Source organism: Aythya fuligula, chromosome 3 (genome assembly GCF_009819795.1).
Source record: "Aythya fuligula isolate bAytFul2 chromosome 3, bAytFul2.pri, whole genome shotgun sequence".
NCBI lineage: Eukaryota > Metazoa > Chordata > Aves > Anseriformes > Anatidae > Aythya > Aythya fuligula.
In genome coordinates this window covers 31,023,212-31,045,446 of record NC_045561.1, presented here as the reverse complement: position 1 = coordinate 31,045,446, position 22,235 = coordinate 31,023,212, and the positions used below count along the sequence as shown (strand labels likewise).

General features: G+C 34.8%; 1 protein-coding gene across 2 annotated transcripts in view; it reads right to left on the bottom strand.

Moving 5' to 3' along the window:
* Nucleotides 1-1,020: 1,020 nt before the first annotated feature.
* Nucleotides 1,021-22,235, bottom strand: part of FEZ2 (fasciculation and elongation protein zeta 2) — a 30,171-nt gene continuing 8,956 nt past the window's right edge. Inside the window, exons 5-9 of one of the 2 annotated variants that reach the window (XM_032184570.1) lie at nucleotides 20,873-21,141; nucleotides 17,914-17,994; nucleotides 12,938-13,013; nucleotides 9,639-9,704; nucleotides 1,021-3,229 (exon numbers count right to left, since the gene is read on the bottom strand). In XM_032184570.1, coding sequence (XP_032040461.1) covers nucleotides 3,213-3,229; nucleotides 9,639-9,704; nucleotides 12,938-13,013; nucleotides 17,914-17,994; nucleotides 20,873-21,141 — 509 coding nt within the window. In that variant the 3' untranslated portion in view covers nucleotides 1,021-3,212. The remainder of the gene's footprint in view (nucleotides 3,230-9,638; nucleotides 9,705-12,937; nucleotides 13,014-17,913; nucleotides 17,995-20,872; nucleotides 21,142-22,235) is intronic. The other variant, XM_032184571.1, reaches the window with a different exon arrangement.

Genomic DNA, 22,235 nt, shown 5'->3' with positions numbered 1-22,235 from the left:
AGAAAATGGTACCAACCAGGCCCACAAAGATTGTTTTTATTATAATACAGCCCCATCACCCAAAATAAAGGACACACTTTATAGAATGACAGGACAAGTCAATAAATTGAGGTTGTGGTGCATCAGAGCTAAGAGTACTTCACTAGAAAGCTTTGTTTACAGGTCCTTCCTGACTGAACTGGGTAGATGCTGTTTTAAGTGAAGCTGCTGACCTCCACCGCCCATTACTGCCACAGCTTGAGAACCAGGCTGTATAGCGCAAAGACTCTGTACCCCTAAGAATTTCAGGAATTAAACCCCACATCTTAAAACGTCCCTTTGGAAATGAGGGGGCTGTGCAGAAGTATCAACACACTTACCAACACTGTTGGAAGCACGCACAGTGCCATTTTCTGCGCTAGCTGTAGTTTCTAAGCAACACGCATGCAGAAAAAATATCCAAGGTAATCCGGTCTGAAAGCAAGAAAGATGTGTGCTACTGCTATAAAATGACCAATCCAAAATTAAGGATACAATTACCTGGCATGGTCAACAGCAGATATTCTTTACCACCAGTTTCCTATACCAGCTAGGTCCTTATCTTCTACTATAAAGGAACCAGTATTGTCAAGTTCCTTTCCTTAGTCAAGAAAACATACTTAAGGATTCTTCACTACCTTTGACATGCTTGCCAGGTAGCCCTTCACTCAAAATTTCATTCTATCAGTAAGCAAATGATCTTATCAAATGCAATAGCTGAATTGCTAAAAGAAAAATGAAAAAGGTTGGATTTAAAAAAGGCTATTAAATTATACAAATACCTATCTTTAAGTAACTTATAATTCACTGATGTTGAGCAAACATTGCTTCTAGGACTCTTCATATTAAAAATTGAACACACTTCGGTACAAATGCATTTTTTCCAAATCTCAGGTATTTGCCAGCAAATACTCTTGTGTGACCATCTTCCAGCTATCACACACAAACTAAAAGGAATGAAGTCATCCAGCTCACTGAAAGAATGCAAGATTCAACAGAGGATCTCAAAAAAGTATGCATTACAGAGAATCTGAAGTACATAGCACTCAGCAGAAAAGCAGGCTTGCTCGGTTCTTTTTACTCTTATGTGTTGAGATTTAATTTTATATAGATATATATATATATATGTATATATAAAATATTTGCCATGTAAAACATGGCTTTGGCAACTGTTGTTTAATGCCAAGATTTTATATACAAGGAAAATGGGTCTTTTTCATAAAAAGTACCTGTTCAGATTGTAAGTCTGATGAATGACGTAATATACCCAAGCAGATGTTTGGCGCACTGAAGCTGGTGTTGGTTTTTAGCATTTAGTTTTCTTTCAAGTTTTATTATGTATTTTGTGACTAAATCACAAAATGTGTCTCGCTGCAACTAACACCACAAAATTTGTCCATACTTTTTGCAATTATTTTTTTCCCCCTCATTCCATTTAAAGATGCTTCAGGCCTCAGAAGCACATTAAAAAAAATCTCTGACAATATCTCATTTGGAGACAAAATGTGTTTCATAACATACACACCATTTTAAAAAAAGGTGAAAAAAATAGGGTCATCTCCCTTAGTCAATTTTCAGGTATTGATAGTAAAAAGCAAGCATTTCTGTATAAAAACATGCCATAATGAGCTTCTAACACATGAGCTACAGAAATAAATGGCTTCTTTCTTGCTACAGAAACCACTAAGGAAAGAGAATGAAGGAACGATAAAACGTTCCTCATGTATGACACACTTACGTAGAAGACCCATTATTGCCGATTAGGCTGGCAAGATGGCCATCAAGGAAGAGGAGATGGAGGGAGGATGAAAATTTTAAGATCTGATAATTTGGTAACAGAAAGAGGGACAAAAGAAAAATGCCAAGATTTTTAGGAAAAAAAACAAAGCATTATGAAACTATTTACAAACTGGCTGTGTTTTACTGACCAAAATGAATCAGCTTAAAGAAAGACAAACGATGATTTTAAACAACTGTTTGAAGAAAAGACATTTATCTCTTTATAATCTTACCTGCCAGTGTTTTCACATATACAGTACTAAAATCTGGTATAGAATTAATAGGAATTCAGACTAGAAAATAGCTCTTTTTTTTTTTTTTTTTTTTTTTTTCCAGTAGTAGTCCTTATATTTCAATCTAATCTTTAAGACTGGCAAAATGGATTTGTGACAAATATTTAATATTGAGATTCCGGGGTATGTTTCTTTTACAGGATTTGCAAAATACATTCCCATCTGTTTGAACGCAGATACATCATCATAGAGGAGACAGTGCATACAATTTGCAGTAAAGTTTGAAGATACACAATGACCAAGTCTCAAGATAATACTAACTTGGAATCCAGGTGCAAGTTTTTTTTTGTTTTTTTTTTTTCCTCCAAACTGTACATGTATTTTTAAAAAGATACAGCCTTTCAAAATGTTTATATATTGAAGCATATTCATTAAGATCAAACACCTATTAAAAACAGTAAAATAATAGCAGCAATATGGGAGAATATCTGAGCCACATGAACATTAATAAAATAAAAACAATTAAATATGACATATTACATTACACTGATGTTTTTGTTAGGTAACAATGATACAATTACTTATGCCAAATCATTAAAGAATGCTGTTCATAAGTTCAGTATGAGAGCAATAATGGTGCATACTTCAATTTAAGTTACTGTTTAAAAAGAAGTGTCAAAAATGAACTTCCACCAACACTGTTCTGGAGTGCTTCCTGAAGAACACATCTGAATCTTTTTTTCAGGTTTGGACTGCGATCATTTTTGCCATAGGAACTGAGGATGGTTTTAAATATTAATTCCTTAAAACTAGTCTTATATTTTATTTACATTATTCAAAGTTTTCTTTTCCTTCCAACAACAAAATGTGCAGGAGGATTTACCACATGCTATACAATGTAAAAATAGACTTTAAAAAGCCAGAACAATGTGAGTAAAACTGTACAGTGTTTGTTCCCTGCTCCAGTTCATTGCACTATTAAGTTAAAATGGATGAGTTGTCATGCCCAGAGGATGTACTGCAGGATCAGAAAATCCACACACACACAGAGGAGGTAAATGCCTACTGGTTTAGGTATAGTACCAAATGGAAAAACAAAACAAAACAAAAACTATGAGTTATATCCATGGAAAGCTTCTCATCATAGAAAGGAGCACGGTTAATTCTGAAAGGCAGCCCTCTTCATGTAGGACACAGAACTGCAAAAGACCACAAATACATTGGGGTAAATATCAGTGAAGTTACTCTGTAAAAGAAGTATATTGCTTATACTAAAAACAATTAAGTGTTGAATCCTACCCTACCAGTAACACAATAAAATCTAGAAATTAGTTGAAATTCACAATTAAGATACCATCTTCTTCTTAGAAGGGAATTAAATGACACAACCCACTATTTTAACTAATATTATCCAGAAATGAGTTAACTAAAGGTCATGTCTTAAACAGTGCTTTTTGTGGCATCCTATTAGAGAATGGAACATTAAATACAAGGTGACACATGCATTTATGTTTTAAAATATGCACTGACAATTTGGGATTCTAACTCTAGTTTCTAAATCTGGTGCGTGTACTTGAATCACACACAGTGGGAAGACAAGACATGTCCTTCATGTGCTTCTCATTCCTGTTTCACATACATGACAAACCTCAGAGCAATCCAGCTTTCAAACCAATGCTAGCACAACACAAAAGCAAATAAAGAAGTCAGGTGTAACAAACAGAAACTTCAAAAACAAGAAAATAAATATTCCTGTTATATGACATACTTGAGTACTTTATGAATAGAGCAAGGGTTAAGTTCTTGTTTTATTAATTTAAAACAATAAACCTTTATGTTTGTTTGCTTGTTTGTTTTGCCCTTACTAGAAGCCTAAAAGATCAGACAAGTAATAGGAAAACAAGCTGCAAGATGAAAACTGATTCTACTTTCAAGACATCTACATTCAGAAGAAAAACCTAACAGAAAATAATATTACACATTTCATTTATGTTATTCACTGGCAACATATAGCATATTTTTTTTTAGCACTATATTTTTACATTGCAATTAAGGACAACTGGACAAGAACACAGAGCTTAGTAATAGATCTATCTTAAAGCAGTTTACTGTCAAGATACATCTGATTTCAAAAGCATTTATTTTAGCTATCGGTATGTGCATACATATATATACACACACACACACTAATTATGCTTTAAGACTGTTACAGTTATTTACACTTCACATTTCCACTTGAATCGAGGAAAAACAACTTTGCAGGGATACAGTGAATGATTTATTCACAGTTTGTGTACTGTACTGGTAACAAGTTCTATCCCCACATAATCCCACTTTATTAAGTTAAAGCTGCAAATGTTGAAAAATGAAGTGAAAACTAATAATCCTGAAATAATATGTCTAGACGTGATACCAGACAACTTATCCCTAAAATTTTGATCATGTATATGATATGTATTGATCTGCTTCTTTAGTTCAATTTAGGTACTGTGGCTTTCTGCAGATTTCCTCAGATATCCCTCCTTACCTCCGTAAAAATAAAATTAGCTAATTCCCATTCCCACTATGCCTTCTTCAGCTTCTATTTTAAATCTGTTGTGAACCCCAGCAGGTTATCCCCATATTGTTCGTTCTTCTCATCATGCCCCCCAGATCGATAGGAGCTACTGTGTGTATACTTACTGGTATGCAAATACTTAAAAGCTAAGTGGCCAGCTGGATGTTGGATTTGAAATGCCAGTAGCCTTTAGCCCAGTAGAAACAGTGATTTCGGTCTTTCTTTTACATATATGCAATTCCATAAAGTATACTTGTGAAATGAATTTTTTATTTATTCCTGCATCCCTTCTCCTTGTCACATGAGGATGAAATTGGCAAATATTAATCATGAAGCCAAAGAGACATACAACACAACTGCATTAAGGAATTTTCTTCAGAAAACAACCTGAACTTGGATACTCCGAGGAGTATAATAATAGTGGCCCGAGGAGTATAATAATAGTGGCAATAATGTTACTATTTGTTGCATTATTGTTCTTGACAGATAAATCTTAACAAACAAAGGGATTACACTATATAGGTAAGAAGACCAAAAGCTTCTGGAAAAAAAAGAAAATCAATGGATATAGTCAATAAAAACATTCTTTCATGTAAGGAGCTAGCACATTCTTATTGCGACTCCTAAAAAAAACAACAATGCAACTACAAGATATGACAAGAATATCTCCATCTGTGCTCCCCATTCTACAGTTAATTTGTGCACAAGTAAGTTTGCTTGCATAGGCCTTTTAATAGAAACAGATGCAATGTTTTCAAAGCACATTGCATTTGCTAAACTATCAAAAAAGATCAGTCGAAAGACGAGGATAATCAACATTTAAATGCAGTCAGCTATCTAAGCTGCCAGCTTCAATCTGAAAGCAAGCTTTCTAAGATCAAGAATTGAACAGTGCTGGTTTGACTTCATTGTCAGCAAATGCACCCCCACCCTCTTTCAAATCTCAGTTTCTACTTCACAATCCCTAGTGATAAAATATAGTAATAATATTAATGTATTAAAGGAATCATATTCAGAAAAATGCAAGGACAATTACAATTGCTGATCAATTCCACATTAACATCTATTTCCATTCTAAATCTGTAAAATGTAGTATGAACAACACACTGTTGGGAGAACTACTACATACTTGCAAAGCAAAGCAAATCACTATTCTACACTGAATGTGTACATTGGCCAGCTTTCAGAAACGTACCTCTGAAGAGGTACTCCGTATGGAATAGATCCAGGGGAGAGCTAATTGATCACTGGAAAAAAGGGACTTACATATAAGGACAAAATTAAGTGGAATACATACATATAAATATATTTATTTTTAACATTTTGGGGAACACAAGGGGGCAGCAGAAATTGGGAAAATATGCTTAAAAAATAAAAAAAAAAAATAAAAAAGCAGACACCTGAAATCATTTGAGAACTAGTTAACCTGTTCAGAAATGCATATGAAGTTTTCTTCCTTCCTAACATAAAAAGGGTAATGCCTCAGCATAAAGAGATCTGAGTTGCGTTGGCTTTTTTCTTTTCTTTGTTATACCTCATTTGCACAGCCAATGTTCTGCGTATTTCTCCTTCCAGTGTTTCAGATGCATGAGGTGCCACTTTTGCATATCTCAAGTTATGAAAAAGAAAAAAATCCACGGTAACACGGAAAGTCAAGAGCAGATCTAGTTGCAGATCTCTCTTTCAGTTTGCAAGCCCATGCCCCAGCTCTTGACCAAAATGCCTTGCCAAAACAAAGTTACTCAATCATCATTAAATGAAGATAAAAAGCATTAGATGACACATATGGTGGGGTTGGTGTGTCCTCCTACATGATGCAAATTTAGTCTTTCACAAACTTTATAATTATTTTTACATTTAGTTCAAAATATTCAAGATAACACTTCTATAGAACGCTTAAGAAATTATGAAAAAAGAAGCAAAAAGAAATTGAAGCAAATTTATATCAGAACAGCAGCACAAATCTTTACAAGATTCCTTGTAAAATTAACACTTACAGCTCGATCTTATGATTCCATTCACCTTCCAGGTTCACAGCATTCTTCTTTTATTAGTCCCATTATATTATGCCAACAATACTACAGAAATTGTTAGAATCACTTTTTCGCTGATACTTGTTCTTCAGCTCTTGATTCTAAACAATCAAAGTAACTTTTCAGTGGTAACTGACAATATCTGGGTGTTTATTATTATTTCTGCAGACAGATACAACACCCACGTAAAACTAGCATGTTCTAATTTTTTTTTAAGAAACAAAATAAATTAAGAGTGCCGCTTTAGGAATATCATTAAGGGTCTTTAAAATATTTATTTGCTGAGTAAAATGTAATATAGAGCTGGAAAGCTCATAACTATGCAGACAAATTCCACTCTAAATTTCCCATAAAGCTACACAATTCCTATTGTCACATATAATTTACTGCCTGCTTTTTGTTGGAAGATTGGGGAAAATAATCCTCAAATTAAAAAAAAAAGTTAACAGATTTTAACTACACATCTTTGGTGATATAACTCACAAGCTTCAAAAATTCATTTCTTGATTAAAACTTAATAAAAAGAGATGAAATCCATTCAGTGTAAGACAATAGCTGGCTCACAGAGTAAACAAAGGCAAAATGGATATAATTATCACTACACCATACAGGCGATTACTGGGTCCAGAACTTGTTATCCTCCAATTTCTTTTGGAAAACAAGTTTAAACCCCTAAATCCTTATAATCATTTTCACCTTGCCTAATAAATTTTTAATCCTTCCAGTGAAGGAAACAGACTCTTGAAAAAGCAGGTCACTCCTTTTATCTTTAAATTCCGGGGATAGGCTGGAATTTCAGATACAAAAGCTGAGCTGAAAGTTCTTTCAAATGATTATTTAGAATATCTGATCTCCCTTTAATAAGCTCTAAACATAACTTTTGGACAAAAGGCAGGTGTCTGGAAGTACTCTTCCATGTATGAAGTCTCAGTGAGGCTTCAGGCCAGAAGCATTAGCAGCAGAAAAAGAAGAGAAACAGATCCCAATTATTTCTGAAGTTATAAGATTTTGCCAGTTCTACAGGATACATCTACATCATAATACAATGCTGCCAGGTGAACTAGAAATATTTAACAATCTAAACATAGCAATACAAAGCTCAGTTAAGGCTACAGTCACAGAAAGAAAGGTTCTGTGCTGCGTAGCTCTGCTGGCCACTCTGCAACCAGACCCCCAGAAGAGTGAGAAAGCCTTAGCTCCTGATTACTTATAATTCAGTAATCATGGTAGCCGAGGGGAAATCATCTCCTCCTTTCAGTATGAGTAATGTGAGCATGAGATTACTCTTCAAACTCCTGTCGTTTGTGTTCTACAATTTAGAGATAACAATGTTTCCTTGAAAGTATACAAAGACCTGTTTGATCCAACACATTTAATGTGAGCATGATATTTTTTGTTTTTGGTGCAACTAGCTGGTACGACACTCCTGATGACTTTGAAGTCACAAGCATGCAGAAGTAGGAATGAACCTCAGCATCAAGCTTCTTAGATCATCCTGCCCTATGTCCAGCTAATCTGTTTTTACAAGTCTTCTATGCAGAAGATTCCTGTTTCCCAAGGCATCCATTTCCTTCTCAGTATCCAAGTAGTTAAAAAGCTTTTCTAGACAGCTATTCTTTAAAAAGAGGAGATGCTGTAATGAACACTATCCATTCAGTTTCTACCAGATGTATTATGATGAAAAGCAAACAGCTTTAATTACTGCCAATGGGTCATCATCTTGGGTCAAAAATTCTGCCTCACAGAACTAAAGCTTAGTGCCATCACTGTTAAAAAAAAATCTTCAGCCTAAGAGGCGCTCAGCTCATAAGCAAATACGTGTCTAACACAAGAAAGATTTTTAGAAAGGCTCAGTAAACAACGGAGAAATCAAAGGAATCAACTGAAAGGACCTCAGCGTTCTTTCCATATGTGGTAGTTCTGCAATGCTACACAGAAATTAGTAATGAGCCTTTTTCAACACAAAGTCTGTGGAAGCTTCTAGAATACTGTGTGGCTCCCCTTCCAGTTTTTCTGAAGCAACTGCACACTAAATTTCATCCATAACTTTAACCTGAAAGTATTTTCAAATCTCTTTGAGATGTGTGGTTACCATCTTTGTAAGAAATAGAAAAACCTTTTAAAAGACACACGGGAGAAATCAAGTCAAATTTTTATATTTGAAAAAAATAGCAAGACTTGGAAAGCATGACACCAAAAGAGAAGAAAAACTTTGCAATGTATGAACTTGAAGTAAAACATTATATATGCTTGGGTGGCAAATAAAATGGCATCCATCATTCCTTCAGTACAGCTGTTTGTTTAGATCTTGGGAGTTTGATGCATATTTAAACACTAAAGAAGATGGGACCACATACATGCCAATGATTAAATAAGAACGTAAACATTTTTAAGATCTTGGCAAAAAATCTCAGAAAAGCATTTAACGACCTGGAAACTACCTGGAACAACTCCTTAGAGCTAAAGCAAGCAATGATTTTCAATGTCTGGTATTCCGTTAATAAAAACAATGCAATGGAGGCTGTAAAATAATCCATTACTACACAAACTTTAAATAAACGTTAAATAAAAGGTGAAGAAGTATAAACACATAACTGTAAGAAATAAAATAATATTGATCAGAAGGTAACACTTTTTTAAACAAAGGTATAAGCACTTAATTTAGCAAATGCATTATGATACATAGTTTGAGTTCACATTCTGTATCACACAGGTTTTTAACTACACCCATTTAAGTTTCTAAGCCATACTACTCTGCTCTTGCTGATGTCATTCAGCTATTGAACATACATCACATGCTTTGCTATACTGTATTATCATGAACAAAAGAAACACTTTTTATTTATGAACTCACCAGCCCCTGACATAATGAGAGCCTTGTGTGATAAAGGAGCAACATAATTCACGATTGCTGCACAACTGTTCTTTTCAACTGCACCTTGTATGTTGAGTAAGTTCATTTTTAAAAAAAAAAAAAAAAAAAAAAAAAAAAAAAACTTTGCTAGGAAGCGTACTCACCCTTTAAAATATAGTCTGTTAACAAGCCTGGCACTTTCTCACTATCCTCTTTCATGGCATGAAGGACTGAAGAATGAAAATAAAACAAACAAAGAACATTTCAGATATTTAGTCATAAATTAAAGACAACACTCCTCAAAAAAACAGTGAAGATGTTTCTACTACTCTAACAGGTATTACATATTACACTAGGAAGAAAACCCTCCACCTTTCACTTGTGTAATTCTCACTGAACTCCACAATAAATGAATACTAGAGACCCATTTTACATGGTTAATTAATTACAATGTCATCAGTCATAACAACAAAAAAGCACACCCCCATGAAAAATGTTGCCTAAATAAAATCACCATATTCAAAACCGAAATATACTAACAATACTGGAGGGCTGGAGATCTTAGGTTAAAAAAGCATGCTTCGTTACTTAATTTCTCCTTTTATTCTTCACCTGGAATCATGCAGTAATGCCATTATTCTGGAGAAACACTGCTGTAAATGACTGGCTGAAAATGCTCCCCCTCCAAAACAGTGAACATTAACAGCTGAAACCTTGAAAAATCATAAATAAGACTGAATTTGAAGATTTTTGAGATTGATAACAAATTTAAATTATACATCCTTGTGTATTTCTGAAGAAATAAAAGTGTTTGTAGTAAATCACAGGGAAGGGCACAGTCTCTAATCAAAATGTTCCACAAAGAATCAAATCTCAAAGAGAACCTGTTGGAATGATAATCTAAAGGATGAAAAGAAGGAACAAGTTTTATGACAGGTGTATATTTGTGCTAAGTCATATAATACTCACATGTAGTTAGGTATCTAGTATGTTTAGCCTAAGCTGCCTTCTTAAAACCCTCATCTCCTCCAAAATAGCAAGAAGGAAACTGTTTTCTAAGCTTTCACTCTGAATTGCAGCTGAGTTAGATATCTGAAGCAGATTACACAAATACTCTCCTAGATGACGAGGAGTTTGTTCCACAGACCTTTCCTGATCTTTTCAAAGACTTAAAAGAAACTAATTCTGAATGTGAGCTTCCTGCCCAAGGTTGTATCTGCGTAACATGAGGAAAATCAGAATATTTAGGGCTATATGTGTTAGAGTGACTCATGGCTTTGCCTACTTTTTAGAGCTGTTCTTTTTTTCCAGGAATTTAGTAGATGTGCACTGCAAACAAACACTGTCTTAGTTAAGTAATAAAAATGTTTAGAAGACATTGGGTTCTTTTTTACCAAAAAGGATGCTGCATTTATCTCAGAGAATTCCCAATACCTTCAAAGTATTCTTATTCTGAAGCTTTTAAAGCTCTTGCCCACTCAAAGTTTACAAATACTTTCTCCAATAGCTGCTTATTAGCTACAAACAGTAACTTTCAGAAAATTACTGCAAAGACTACGCTGAAGACTTAAGTAGCCCTCAGATATTTAGGCATCAAGAGACTCTTAAAGACTACACTAAACAGCTTCCTGGTAGACAACAGAAATTTAGCTGCCTGTTACAGGTTTGAAGGCTCAGGGAAGGATCTCATCAGTGTATTTAAAACCCTGAAGGGAGCATGCAAATTGGATGCAGCTGGGCTCTTTTCAGTGGTGCCCACGGACAGGACAAGAGGCAATGGGCACACAATGGAGCACAGGAAGTGCCACCTAAATGCCAGGAAATGCTTCTCTACTGTGCCAGTAACAGAGCAATGGCATGGGTTGCCCAGGGAGGTTGCAGGGTCTCCCTCTTTGGGGATCTTCAAAAGCCACCTGGATGTGGTTCTAGGCAACCTGCTGTAGGTGGCCCTGCTTGAGCAGGGGGTCCCGAGCTCTCCTCCAACCTCAGCCATTCAGTAATTTCTCTCATTTAAGTTTAATACCAATCACTGTATTCAATTAGAAGATTCAATTTTTATGTACTACATCTCTACGTAGTATATAAGTATGTAAGAATGTCAGGAATTTTTTTTACTGCTGGCTTATGGTACAAAATTTAAAAATTAAAACGGCACAAAATTAAGCAACTTGACACTTCTAAGCTTGTCTGCTACTCCATAATCAAAAACAATGACAATTCTTTAAGTGCTCTTCACACGATTGAAAGAACCAGAGCACAGAATTATCCTGAATAGCAGAATTTCATAAGCTCCAAATTCTTCGTGTGAGACTGAACTCCAAATATAACGAGTGTTTTATTCCAACTTTTATGATGAAGCAAAACATGATTGTTTATAACTACAGAATAAGACAAAGCTTTGGACAACGCTTTCCAATATTTATTCTCTCTTTCCAGGAAATGAACAACCAGTTTCTCACTATTCTTCATCCACCTATGCAGCTGAAAAGTAGCTTGAGAAGTCATTAGATTCAAAGCCCTGCAGTGTGATATGCTCAACCTTTGGGCAACCTGACTTTGTGAAATAAGTCCCTGCCTACAGACAGGTGGTTGGACTAGCTGATCCTAGTCCTTTCCAACCCAAACCATCCTGTGCTTCTATCAAATATATCAGGACATTTTACCATCTGTTTTTAAACTGTTCCTATAAACTTTAAATGAAGTAGATGCCATTGATTCCCAGAGAAGGTCTGCTGCATTTCATCATTTCAATAATATATATATATATATATATATATATATATTTAAAGAAACAAACTTAATTTTCATTTAAATTAGAGTAAAACACAGATGATTTAGAACTGATAATTAAATTTGAGAATATGGCCTAAAAAAGATGGGAAGAGAGGTCTACTTAGAACACTGTTAACTCAGGCTTGGTTTACACTTCCTAATTACTAACGTTTATTAACCAATCTTCACTCCCCCCTCAAATCACCAACAGAGAGTAGCAGGCTATCTTGAAGGCAATCAATTACAATTAAACTATTAATCGTAAGTGTTCCAGCATTCAAATTTTTCTTTAAAATTCACTACAGTAACCTCAGCAAGTTGAAACAAAAAGGGGTATTTCAGATTCTATATGGTAGCAGAAAGACATCACTGTTAATTCCATGACATATGGTGAAGTATTTCCATAAGGCTCCATCTGTGGAAATAATACGCAAACCTTTCCTTTCTGATACATGCAAGTTTTTAAGCCTTCAGGGTTTCAGAAAATTGCTAGAAAAGCAATATTCTATGAAGGCTCAGAAGACCTCAGAAGATGAGGAAAAACTGGCCAAAATGCATGGTTAAAAATCATGCAAATTTACATAAATGCCATAGGGAGAGAGGGAAAGAAATAACTGATTCACTGGTTGAAGTAACCACGGTTCGAAATAAAAGGAAGATAACATCAGTGAGGGGAATTTCATATGCTCACTTTTGGTTAATGTTTGAAGATCTTCAACAGATGGGGGTCCATTCTTCTTCTCATATGGAATGACGGTCGTTAAATACTATCAAATGAAAAACAGAGTTACTTGAAAGTCCTTTAATGCTATTTCTGTTACTTGACTTTTGTGAATGCTGTAGCTATTAAAATTGCTAGCCGCAAATAAAAGCTTTTCAAAAGATCATATTTCACAAATGATTCTACCTCTCATACCCCAAAGCTATTATCACAGAAGCCAAACTTTTTTTTCCAAATTACATAAACATCGCTTTAAAACCCCTGCAGCTAAACACTAAACAAGCAAAAAAAAAAAAAAAAATCCAACAAACAAAAAAGCTGTATATAATATCCACTGGGTTTCTTCCTCTGAACCTAGAGCACAGCAATAGTGAAACATAATAGCAAACATCTCTCCTCTCTGCTTTCAAGAAGTCAACCCCATGTCCTTCATATATTTAAAGCACTTCTTACATTGAAACAAAAGCTGGAAGAACAACTACCTCAGCCCTTCCCCTCAAACAACACTACAAAATGCAGATGGATAATTTTCACAAACCATTGTATAATATAAGCAAGTAACACCAGTCATATCAAAAATCAGAAAGTAGTTCTTCCCAGTAACTACATTTAAAAACAATTAAAACAAAAATAAATATTTCCAGGTAAATATTTATGTTGCCTTCAAATCACTTGCAAAACTGATAGCCATCAGCTTTCCATCAGCTTTTTAAAGGATTCCAGAGCACAACTGATGGAGGCTGCAGGGGATACATGAAATAAGGTGTTCAAGTTTGTTCAAGTGTGTTAACAAGTATTTGAAAAACTCTTCAAACTCAGCATATGCTGTGTTTGAATAGTCTCAGAAGAGCCAAGGGATTTTCCCAGTGACCGTTTAAATCTAAGTACATGAAACACTCCCAGGATCTTGAACGTTCCCAGCTCTGAGGTTGATCTGTCCTCTGCACAAAGTAAAATAGTCTACACTACAGTTAGGTGAAAATGAACAGACACTTTTCACCTTCAGACCTTATATACTTCCAACCAAAAGGAATAGAGCAAGCCTAATTAAACACGAGAGCCTGTAATTTGGATTTTTATTTCAACTCTCAGTTTTACTAGTAAAGTATGTTAGCAGATAATATTAACCCAACTCCACATTTCTTCTGTTTACTCTTTATTGAAATCTTTCATTCTCATCAGCTTTTCAACAAATATAATTCATATTTTTTTCAGGAATTTTGTATCTGGAGTACAATCAAGACTTCCTTTGAAATCCTTGAAGTAACCCTGTTGCTCTAAGACTTTTATTAACTGAATTTAGAATACATCCTACTATGTAGCCTATATGAATGTATATTCTTGAAGAGGTCTGCATTTTAAGAGTAGTGAAAGCACTGGAATTTTTCCTAATGAAAAAGCTTCCTGAAATCTCCCTCAGATCAATTTTTAAGAATTTAATTGGAAGCTTTTTCTGGGTTAACAGATACATCATAGTGGATATAACAAGCTTTAATTTCATTCAGTTTGAGAGATGTGATTCTCCATGTAACAGTGACAAAATACATTGTATACCAGGTCTCCTGTAGCAGCAGCAGCACTTCAGCAAGAGTCGAATGTAACTCGGACTTTGGAGAAGAGGTTTACTTTGCAGAAGGACCGTTTATGTTGCCAAACCCAGCTACAACCATTGCTATTTTTACAGTGAGATCAGGCACCTCATGTCCAAGCATATCCTTTGCCTAGAAGCTGGACAGACTCACTCCTGTGTAACACTGTATGGGCTGTGCTGACACCTCACCAAAAACTTCATGCAAACACAGAGCACTTTACTCCTTCCCTACTACTTTAGCATTTTCTCACATCCACCTTGCACAACAGAGGAAAGTATGCAATGTTTCCAAAGTAACCATCCAAGAGACAATTTTCAGTTTTTATTCCATCAGATGTAAACAGGTATCATTAGAGACCTGCATTATTCCTAAAAGTAAGAAAATCAATAGCTAAATATCAGGCTGTTAAATCTGCATACGACAGAGATGAAAGTAGATACATCAACTCAGAAATCAGATCTCAGGCTGTCATTTCCAGCCTTCAGAATAAAGCAGTGTTCTACCCTTTACCTACACAGCAAATTACTGCAACATGTTTCACTGGACCAAATACACAGCCCGTTCTCCTTCCCCTGTAAACTCTACCTACCAATTTTCCTTTACAATGAAGAAATCAATGATTACATAATTTGCTTCCTATTTTCCCCAAATCACCTTGTTTTTCTCACCAGTACTTTCCTGCTGTCTTTATGACAGCACTATTAAAATCCATTCATTGAATTGCTGTGTGAAGGATGACATATTTTGAAAAGGAAAAAACAATGTCTCAAGTATAGCTTACTGACATGCCCAAGTGTTAAATCTACTGTGACCTGTACATTTTTGACACAGATTTGACAATATGATAAGCAGCAATCCCCACTGTAATCCGTAACCACACATAAAAAAATGTTCAAAATGCCTAAAAAATGAAATGAAGATGACTAGCCTGAAATTCCTTCTGGAGATATGATCACAGAAAGAACTGCCAACATTTTGATGCTTTTTATGCAGTATTTTTTTCCTTCTCCAACTGCACTATCAGATGGGAACTGGTGGTTCTCACTGGAAGTTTCTCTTTAAACTCTACCATTGGTAAAGACGCTGAAAAATTCTAAGTCATTTTTTCTCAGGTCTCAAAAACAAAAAGAAGAAAATATTAAAGTTTTTAAAAAGGAAAGTACCTGCCTTACCTGCCTACCTGTCAGAGTAGTACTACCCAGAAAATACTAAAGGTGGCAAAATGACTGAAGAGAGCTCTGAAATAACTGAACGTGTCAGGAGCTTTACGCTGTGATTGAATGGGTAGGAACTTCTACCTTGTAAGGTGTACAAGAAATTGTCTGTCCTTATGTTTTTCATTCAACACAACTCCGGATAACTCCTCCCAGCTGGCAGAAAACACCTGAACTTGAGTTTATAATGAAAACCCTGAAAAACCACTCAAATGTTCTGAGATCTGCACTAAACAGAATTAGATTAAACTCAGCCATTATTGGGCATATGATAATACTTTTTCTTCTTTCTAATTTGCTGCAGTAAGAAAAAGACACCAGCATTTTAAAAGCAGGGCTGCAGTTTGGTAAAATGACAAAGGAAAAACAAACAAGTGAAAAAACGGTAGGTATTACAAGCACAGGAGCTGCAGGCAAAGTTTCATAGCATTACCTAGAAAGCATTTACAGAAAAAGCTCTCTCAATTAACAGACTTTAAACAAATGCCATAATAAAAATGGGCTTCCAGGACTAAATCAGGGAAGAGCTAGTATCACACTTTCCTACCATTCTCCACTGTTTTTCATTTTAAGCTCTTGTTAATTTCCATGATTGGCTTTAGGATGAGGGAAATGAAAACAAAATATATCCCAGCTAACAAGGCTATAGTATAAGATAAATCAGGGGAAAAGCACAATCATTGTGATGAACATTATTAGTAAGTTAACTGGAAGTGTTAACCCATTAGTGACATTGTAAATAAATGAGTAAGATACTTATGCTTAGAAAGTTAGGAGGCAGTCAAAGAGAAAAAGGTGAGGAAGTCTGAGAATCAAGAGAGGGACTAGCACAGCTGCATATGTTCACTTTAGGAAAATATATTATATTTAAATAGCTAAAATTCTGCTCTTCACCTGTATCTTTATTAGTAATGGTAAAGACAGCAATAATAGCAAAAAATAAAAATAAAACCAGCACAGCTATAACGTGACCAGAATTGAGATAATGTAAAGTGACAAAAATTCTATTGGGTTAGTCCTATGCATGTGTTCAAGATACTCAAAGCAGATGATAAATAGCTCCATCTATGTATGCATTCATGATCTCTTATATATATACACCTTGCTAGAGAAAGAGGTTAAATCCATGATTTAATCTCATGATTCAGGAATGACTTTAGAGCTGTCTAACCTCCTGAACCTATCTGCAAGATACGCCAGCCTTCCAGACAAAGGCTTAATCAGCCACAACTCCTAAGCTACTGGTCAGTTTGTTGCCTGAATGGACTTTGGACTTCTCATGAAGAAGAAAAAAAAAAAAAAAAAATCTCACTTACCCCTCTTACACAATTACACAAACTGTAACAAGTAGGGTATGCATTAAATAACGCAAAATATCAGCATTTCATAACTTGTGCTAAATACAAAAATGTTATGGTTTTGTAATATAGTTAAGTATTATTACGGAATAAATAATAAAAATCTTAGTATTTAGGTGTATGTAACATCTACAGTGATGCCCACTGAAGCTGGGTTGCTGTGCTGTACACTTCAACATTGAAATAGTCATTGAAAATTTGCCTTTGGCTTATGTGCTTTTATATCAGTAATCTGCATTGCATACATTTAACATCATGCAGTGAAAAGCATGCTGCTTTTAACATCATGCAGTTTTCAATGGCAAAAGGACATACAATATAGTTTGTGCATTTTGCAGATGTTACTCTGTTTTTAAACATACCAACTCTGAACATTAGAAGAAAAAACCAATTTTTATTCCATTGTAGACGTTACCAAAGTCCTTAATGCTTAAGGCTGAAATGGTGTTTCTAACTTGGTATATATTCTTTTACTGGATATTAGAATTTTACAGACATGCAATAAATCTGAAATACGTGTTATGCCAAAACAGACTTTTTGTCTGGTGTAACAAATATGGGTTAATATTTCAGTGCATCAGGACTGAACTGTCTCAAACTGTTGAGGAAAGGAGAGACTGTTGGCTGATCAGAGTCCTGAGGCAGGGAAAGACTACGATGCCAACGTTTTTACCCTATTTCCTCTGTCTTGGCTTTCATCTTCAACTACTGGCAATTTTCAAGATCTCTGCTCCTACCAAAAGTGCAGGCAAAGAATAAGGAAATAGAGGATAGCCCAGCACCTGTTTCTCTCCACCCGAGTTTCCAAACGTGTGGCGGAAGCCATTCTGTATGACATTTGAGATCCCTTCCATGCTGAAGCGCTAAAGGTAGTGAAAACATGGCAGAGAGAAAAAAAAAAAAAAAAAAAAAAAAAAAAAAAAAAAAGGGACAGAGAAAAGTTCAGAAGACTATTAATCAGCATTTATCAAGACTGTAACAGTAAGACAAATGACAAAGACAAGCTCTAAGGTGTATTTCAGCACATTTTTGATTTTTCATTCATCCACTAAGTTTTTATTAATAAAAAGCAAACCTTACAGTATCAGCTATAATGTACATCCACATAAAAACATTAATTACATTTAAACAAATCCTCACACTGCAGACTTTTTCTTTAGATTTGAGACTTGTGTTTTAAGGTTTGTTGTTTCGTTTTTAAATGTACAAAGCAATATTTTTTCAACTTCAGTTCATGGCACAATCTCCTTTATTTTTGTGTTTGAGCGATATACTTCTAAAACTACTGATACCATGATACCTTTTTTTTTTTTTTTTTTTTTTTGAGATTTTAAGCACCTATCAGAAATATTGTTCAGAGGCAATCATTTCAGTTTCTACCTCTTTAAAACATTTTATGCCTTCATGCTTCCTTTTCCACAACTGAAGCAACAATTATTTGTCAATTGTATTCCCCATTTTTTGTCATATGATAAAATGTACACAATTGGTTCAGAAAAAATATTAATTTCAAGCTCCATTACATAGAATCCAATTGAAGGAAAATTGATATTCAATCCAACCACATTTTTCCTCTTGCACTTTGTGATTCTTTTTCCTTGAAGAAGAAAAGCAAAAAAAGAACAACTTTAATGTTTGAAGTTAAATATAACATTCAGCAACTGGCAAGAATATAAAAAGAAGAAACTGCCAAGCTGTTGACAGAGAGCAGTATGATGTGCACACTTCAGCACACTGAATGTGTATCTTTATAAAGAGGGGGAATAAAATGTGCTGGAATACCATATTCATTTGCTTTCTAAAGCACAATGAGGTCAGTAAATAAAGACACAGATGTTACCAAACCTATCTTAACTCTTCCAAGATATCCTGCTTAAAGTAATTGGTATCTTCAAGACCTGAGTATTTTTAATTACTCCCAAGCTTGCCCTTGTGAAATAAGCCAAAGTTTTGGAAGTAGAGATTGGAAATTGAGAAAGCAATTTACCCAAATCCTGTATCAAAAATAACAAACTTTAACCTGTATTTATTAAAATCTAACTAGAGTATCTACAGAAGAACTGATTTTCTCAGAAAATAGTAATTTAATCCTATTCCCAAGTACTGTATTTAAATGAGACTTTATTATAGTTTTAGTGAATATATTATTTTATTCACCAAAACTCTTCTTCGCAAGGTCATCTGAACATACAATTACTTGTACGTGTATTCTTTGCACTTTAAAAAAATGTTGAAGGAAAGAACCTTGCACCTTTGCTTCTGGATGAAGGTTCCCAAATCTACTTAATAATAGTGGAAGCTGCTTTCAAAAGAACCACACATGCTAAGCCTTATTACAGTCTTATTTGGCAGCTAGTTTGTTCAACCCATCTCAGGAAGCAATTGGACACGTACATCTTGAAGCAGCTAAACTTGAGAGTGTCTTGTATTGGGACCACATGCATTTATATTTGAAAGCATCATTCAAGACTCTAAACTTGAAACTAAGGTAATAAATCACTTGACTCAAGTTTCAAAACCAAGTACTTTTCTTTCTAGTTAGAATAACTTCGCTGTATACACAAAGGATATGAGTTTGGATTAGAGTCGGTAGATTTTTCAAATTTACATAAAATGCTCCTAATAGAAGTGATAAAGATTAGCAGAATTCCACCTGCAGATACGAGTGTATCAACTAAATATTTTAATTTAGTAAACATTGCCTAGATCTTAATGTTTAATAAAGTCTGTCCACATTATCTTTCCCTTTCCACAATTTAAAAAAAATAAATACAAAGAGATCTTCCAGTTCAAGACCAGAATGAACATCAGGACTGTTTTCTGTCAGGACCCGTCTTTCAGACAAGATCAGAATTATCTTTGGGTTACATTGCAGTTATCTTATTCTCATAAGTTTAGAAATGAATTCTGAAGAAGAATGTTTCATTACAGATGTTTATCACTTAAGTTTGGAAAAGAAACTTCTGAAGCAAAACTGAAGCATTCTTTCTGGGATTAAGCCAAGATCCCCAAAACATTAAGCATGCTTTCCATATCCTATAGGAGATGCTTAGAAATTCTAACAACATCATCCCATGTAAAATTACACTGGACAGATAAGACAGACAAAATTGCATTGACAAGATAATGACCTAATTTCTCATTCTCTACCTCCTATTACTCAAACTCAGTTTGAAAGACGTTTTTGCTTTTGTTGCTATGTTCTGCAAAGAACAAACCAAATTACTTCCTCCATGTACATCTGCATTAAATGTTGGCCTCACGCTGTCTCTCATTGGAGACAACTTTACCACGGGGTTCAGAGGTACAGGGTAAGACTTATTTTTCTAGCCCCAAATTAACATGATTAATAAATATCTGAGCAGCTACAATAACAATACTGATTGTCCTACAAGCCTAATAGTGGTACACGTCTTAAAATTTACCCTAAACCCAAACAGATTAATAAATTTACTTAGTCTGATAATAGAACACAAAGCAGAACATCAAAAGACAATATTTTTTACAAGAAGTGCATTTTGATTCCAGGTGAATTTGCAAACATCAAAATTCCTTTTCCGAGTATGAGAAGAGTATAGTATATTAATGCCTCATACAAACTTGAGGAAAAAAAATATCTGTCTGTGAATGAATGAAAGGAAGGTATACCAGCTACCTTGTTCTAATCTAGGACTATTACTTTTCCATAAGGAAAAACAAAAGTTATTTTGAATGTACAAGCAGTTATAAAAATATTCTTACTGTTCCAGGCATATGACCTCTTTCTTGTTTCCCATTCTGGGGGCTACCATTTTTCAGCTTCTTTTTCTTCTTTGCCGTCTCTTTGTGCTCTCTCTGTTTATTTTGTACTTCGATGAGGACAGAAATGAAGCTGTTTTTCACTTCTTTCTCAAACTCCAGCTCATCTCGTAGTGCCAACTGCTGTACCAGTTCCTCAGAATAATCCTTAATAGCAGTCTCAATTTCTTCTAGCAGTTCGTTTAACTCAGCAACAGACAATCTTTTTACTCCTATAAATAGTTCGTATAAAAAGCAATCTGTCAAGATTTTAAGCATATGAATATATTCAGGAATTGCATGAAAAAAGCACTCTGAAATTTTTCTAAACAAAAAATTCAGTTCTAAAGCTACATAGAATAAAACAATATTCCTAAGGGAATAAACTTATCACACAGGAAACTGGATTAGCAATAAGGTTTTTTTAAACTTTCTGTGTATTTCTGAGAAATTAGAGACAATCTGCAAATAGAAAGGGAATGCCATAGTTAAGGAAGCTGAAGTAAGCACTAAACTTACAATACTAATATCTTTGTTATTATTTTCCATTGGCACTCACTGTTCAAAATAAAAGATCTCCATATTTTCCTACAAAACAATCAACAGTTTGACACTGCTGGAATCCTTGGATACAATAATACAGAAACTGTGAACACTCCGTGAGGGAATCTTCTTAGAGATATTGGTAAGGTGTGCAAACATATTAATATAAGATCAAACTTTTACAGTAAGCTCTTTAAATGCCTTTAGCATTAAAAAACAAAACAAGAAACCTCCAAGTTTCCTTTGTCTGGGGATTGTAATCAAAAGCATGGCCTCTTATCACCTGAAACAGGGGGCCTAGAGGCTGATAAGCTCATTTCAAGCAAAAATAAGTACTCGTAGTTCTGAGAAAGCATGGGTCTGCATTGATCAAAGATATACCAGAAGCCTGTAAAATGATGGTTTAGAAACAAAACAAACCCTCCGGATTTGCATTTTAAAGATACCATTTAGTAACACACTATAGACAGTGAATTAGGACCATGAAGAATCTTCTGAGGCTTGCTTGGGTACTCGCTCCTTCAATTACATATGGTGTACATAGGGAACTGTTAAGTTCCAGATGCTATGTCAAAGGACATCATTGGCATTTGAACAACAGATAGTCCTGGTTACACTGGAGAGTACAATCTAAAGATACTGCATAAGTGTTTGTGATTATTTTGGTTATGTTCAAATTTTATGTTCAAAAAAACTGTTGTAAGGAAAAGTGCTCATGGGCAAGTATTAAAAAATACAGATAAGCCCAGGGAACTACAATAAAATAGAGCTCTCAGAGAAAAAA